Genomic DNA, 4,417 nt, shown 5'->3' on the forward strand with positions numbered 1-4,417 from the left:
ACACAAGATGGCGGCGCCCAGCGGAATAGGGGCTGCGCTTGGGGTTTGCTGAAGCTGGTTGCCTCTCCCACTCCCCTTTTGGGTGCAAAGCGCCGCTAACGGGAGGACGGGGGCCGGGCGGGGACAGGGGCACCTGCGTAGCTGGACTGCGAGCCCGCGCCCAGCTTGCGTCGACCCCACCCGGCCCCGGCCCGACCCGACCCGACCCGATCCGATCCAATCCGATCCCATTCCATCTGTTCCCCGTCTCCTCCCGGTCTGACCCATTGCCCGGCCGTGGTTCGCCACACCAGGCATCCAAAGCTGAGGTCGCTCCTACGGCCTGGGCTCGCCTTCGCTTTGGAGATGTTTGGGTTCTTCCCTCCCAAACAGCCCATCTTCAAAACCTGGACTCTTGGACTGGCACCTGGCCCCCTTTCCCTCTACCAAGACTCCTCTTCCCTCTTACCCACTTCTTCCTCAGATTCTTGGTACCGCCTGTGTTGGAGACTGCTCATTTTCCTTCCAAATTAATCCCAGACCCCCTAAAATATTGACAACCTAGACAACCCCACACCGAGGAACCAGACTTTCTTTTGGACTAACCTCCATAGCCCTATCATGGAGGCAGTGTACCTGGTAGTGAATGGGGTGGGCCTGGTGCTGGACGTGCTGACCTTGGTGTTGGACCTCAACTTCCTGCTGGTGTCCTCCCTCCTGGCTTCCCTGGCCTGGCTCCTGGCCTTCGTCTACAACCTGCCGCACACGGTACTGACTAGTCTTCTGCACTTGGGCCGCGGAGTCCTGCTTTCATTGCTGGCCTTGATCGAAGCCGTGGTCCGGTTCACATGTGGGGGCTTGCAGGCCTTGTGTACCCTGCTCTATAGCTGCTGCTCTGGCCTGGAGAGCCTAAAGCTCCTGGGGCACCTGGCCTCTCACGGGGCACTGCGGAGCAGGGAAATACTGCACCGGGGCGTCCTCAGTGTGGTCTCCAATGGCCATGCTTTGCTGCGCCAGGCCTGTGACATCTGTGCCATTGCCATGAGCCTGGTGGCTTATGTGATCAACAGCCTGGTCAACATCTGCCTCATCGGCACTCAGAACCTCTTTTCCCTGGTGCTGGCCCTCTGGGATACAGTGACCGGGCCTCTGTGGAGGATGACGGATGTAGTGGCTGCCTTCCTAGCCCACATTTCCAGCAGTGCTGTGGCCATGGCCATCCTCCTTTGGACACCCTGCCAACTAGCCCTGGAGCTGCTGGCCTCAGCTGCCCGCCTCCTGGCCAGCTTTGTGCTTGTCAATCTCACTGGCCTGGTGTTGCTGGCTTGCGTGCTGGCAGTGACGGTGACTGTGTTGCATCCGGACTTGACCCTGAGACTGGCTACCCAGGCACTCAGCCAGCTCCATGCCCGGCCATCCTACCACCGTCTTCGAGAGGATGTCATGCGGCTCTCTCGCCTAGCACTGGGCTCAGAGGCCTGGCGCCGAGTCTGGAGCCGCAGCCTGCAGCTGGCGAGTTGGCCGAACCGCGGAGGGGCACCTGGAGCCCCCCAGGGTGACCCTATGAGGGTGTTCTCAGTTAGGACCCGGAGACAGGACACTTTTCCTGAAGCGGGGCGCAGATCAGAGGCAGAAGAGGAGGAGGCCAGGACCATCAGAGCGACACCTGCCAGGGGCCGAGAGAGGCTCAACGATGAGGAGCCTCCAGGCGGGCAAGACCCGTGGAAGTTGCTGAAGGAGCAAGAGGAGCGGAAGAAGTGTGTCATCTGCCAGGACCAGAGCAAGACGGTGTTGCTCCTGCCCTGCAGGCATCTGTGCCTGTGCCAGGCCTGCACTGAAATCTTGATGCGCCACCCCGTCTACCACCGCAACTGCCCGCTGTGCCGCCGGGGCATCCTGCAGACCCTCAATGTCTACCTCTGAAGACTCCTTCCCTACCTGCCCACCCCTCCACGCTCCATGCAGGCACTCACGCTAGGACAGCATTAACAGCTCATCTCCGGGTCCTGGTCTGAATCCCTCCTACCCCTGTGGCTGTCCTGCCAAGCCTCCAAGCCATACATCCAGGACATTGAGATGGAAGACTATGATCTGGGTGGGGGCAGGATAACATAGCTTCTCCTTACCCAGTGGGTCCCTTCGATGCTGAGGGTGGTGAGTATGTCACTATGCAAGGGCCTTGAGACTGTTTGCTGTGGGCTCTCCTCCAGCTTGCCCAGGGCCCACCCAGCTGCCTCTGGGGTTACCCCTCTCTGCTTGTGGTTTTTCTGTTGGAGATCTGTAGGTCCTTTTCCTGCCTCCTTCACATTTCCTCCCCAGCTTTTGTGGCCACAACATATCAGTGTTATTTGGGTGTTTTGGCAACTCAGGGGCCTTCGGATGATCTTGAACCTTTGTGTTCAGCCAGAGCCCCTGTGCCCTGGTAGGCTTTGGGGTTAGTATCTCTCAGGTACCCTCAGAGCCACCTCTGCCTGTCATCGTCTGATGAGGCTCCCTCCCAACCTGATCCAAAAGCTGGGCTCACGAGTTTACCCCTGGGATGGGGGATGCATCTGCACCTGACTTTGGGACCATGTGCTCTCTGGCACCCCAGCTCACTGCAAGTCTCAGGAGGGATAACCAGATTTCTACTCATTCCCCTTTCACTCCCACATCACACAGAAAAATGGCATTCCTCTCTGTCTCTCCCTGGCATTGGAGAGGGCAGACTGTGCACAGTTCACTAGGGTCCAAATACAGAAGGGGCCAGGGCCCAGGGGCTTGCAGCTTCCTGAGGGGTCTCTGGCCCAGTTTCCTATGAATAAAGTTATCTTGACAGCTCTGACAGTCTCTTGTGCGTCCCTGCAAGGGAGCAGTTGGTCAAGGCAACAGACCCTGCATCAGGGTCCTTCAGCCCTGCCGGAGTCAGAAGTGTGGGCTGTGGGAGTACCTGGGCTTTAGCGGGGGAGACAGGGAAGGAGCTAAGATAGGCTGGGAAGACTGTGTCATGGGGAGAGTGCATGCCAGGCGTGGCTCTGTGAGCTGTCATCCCTTCTGATTTGTCCCCTTGCACACGTGGCTTTCGAAAAGCCTTCTGTATTTTTTCTATTTTTGCCCAAATTAAGCCCTTGTAGAGAGGAATGTGAACCATCTCACCGCTTGAGTCAGCCTTCCCAGCCCCTCCCCTCCCCGGGCCAGTCTTCCTGGGAGGGAGCATGGGGTTCCTGCTGCCTGGATCCCAGGAGGAGCTGGTGTGTGTCCCTGTGTGTCTTAGCATGGGGTCTGGTGCAGGGCTGGGTTGGAGTGTGGCTGCGGGACCTCCTGATGGAGGCTGCCTGAGGCCTGTCTCTAGCTCACATTTGGGCTCAGTCCCCATTGGCCGTATCTGCCCTCACATGACCAGCGGAAGAGCAGGGGCACTCCCCCATAATTGTATGTTCTGTCTGGGACCACAGTGCCTGGGACTGCCTTCAGGAAGGGGGCGCCGGTAGCTCAGGAAGAACTCTGAGGAGAGGCCCCCCTTCCTTGGGTTGAGGCTGTGCAGATGGGGCTGGGCAGTCCTGGTTTGTTAGTCATTGGGTTGGAGGTGGGCCCCCCGGGTGGGGGAGCCTTGAGGGGCTTTGTGGCTAGCCTCAGACACAGTGGCTCGGCCCACCCAGGCTATGCCCAGAGCAGTGGGGGAGGGCTCCTCATCTCCACCTCAGAACTGGGAGGCCTAGGGAGGGTTTGGCACTTGCTCTTTCCTTCCCTCAATCCAGGACAGGGAGCTGAGCAAGGGGAGGACCGGCTCCTTCCAGTCTCTGTTTAATGTGGGGATAAACATTTTATGATAGAAGATAAACTTCCTGAGTTGGGAGTAAAGGACTCCCCTTTTCTTCCATCTGCATCTGGAATTCCTTTGGCCGACCTCAATACCCCTCCTCCCCCTCACCACCCATAGTCAGGAGCTCAAGCTTCCCAGTATCCCTGCGGCATTCTGGGGCCAGGGCACCCCCTTGTGGTCATCTCAGAAACTACTTACCTCTAGACGCCCAGGGAGGCCACTCACTCGGGTTACAGAGCAATAGCTTTCCAGTCATCTGGGGACCAGGCAAGCAGCCAGGGCAGTCATAGACGAAAGTCCTCGGCTCTTTTTTGTTGGATCAGGGCAGGGGCATGTGTGGTGCAGGCAGCCCCTATGTGGTTTAGTTGGCATCTTTGAATTAGAAAAAGGTACCCCCTTTCTTAAGGGTGGCTGGAGCCCTACACCAGGAGGGCATCCCGCTGTCAGACACTCCTATTCACAACCTAGGTGGCGGCTCTGTGGAGCAGCCTGTCATTCCCCTGGGCCGGCTTCCTGTATATCTGTCCCATATCTCTATTTCATCCAAGAGCCCTGCCTTCTGCCTGAGCACCTCTCCACACCATGATCCCAGAAACAGAAGCCCCGCCACCAAAGAAGAAAGGCTGGAGCCAGTAG

General features: G+C 58.4%; 1 protein-coding gene across 1 annotated transcript; it reads left to right on the top strand.

Annotated features, from left to right (window-relative positions):
- On the top strand, nt 1-2,800 carry RNF26 (ring finger protein 26). Its single transcript, XM_005579918.4, has one exon. It carries the CDS (start codon nt 601-603, stop codon nt 1,900-1,902), a length of 1,302 nt encoding a protein of 433 aa, XP_005579975.1. The 5' UTR covers nt 1-600; the 3' UTR covers nt 1,903-2,800.
- The last annotated feature ends 1,617 nt before the right edge of the window (nt 2,801-4,417 follow it).

Source organism: Macaca fascicularis, chromosome 14 (genome assembly GCF_037993035.2).
Source record: "Macaca fascicularis isolate 582-1 chromosome 14, T2T-MFA8v1.1".
Classification (NCBI taxonomy): Eukaryota; Metazoa; Chordata; class Mammalia; order Primates; family Cercopithecidae; genus Macaca; species Macaca fascicularis.

What these genes read in the sequence shown, in the direction of transcription:
- RNF26 (XM_005579918.4), top strand. Translation starts at nt 601, where the DNA reads ATGGAGGCAGTGTACCTGGTAGTGAATGGGGTGGGCCTGGTGCTGGAC.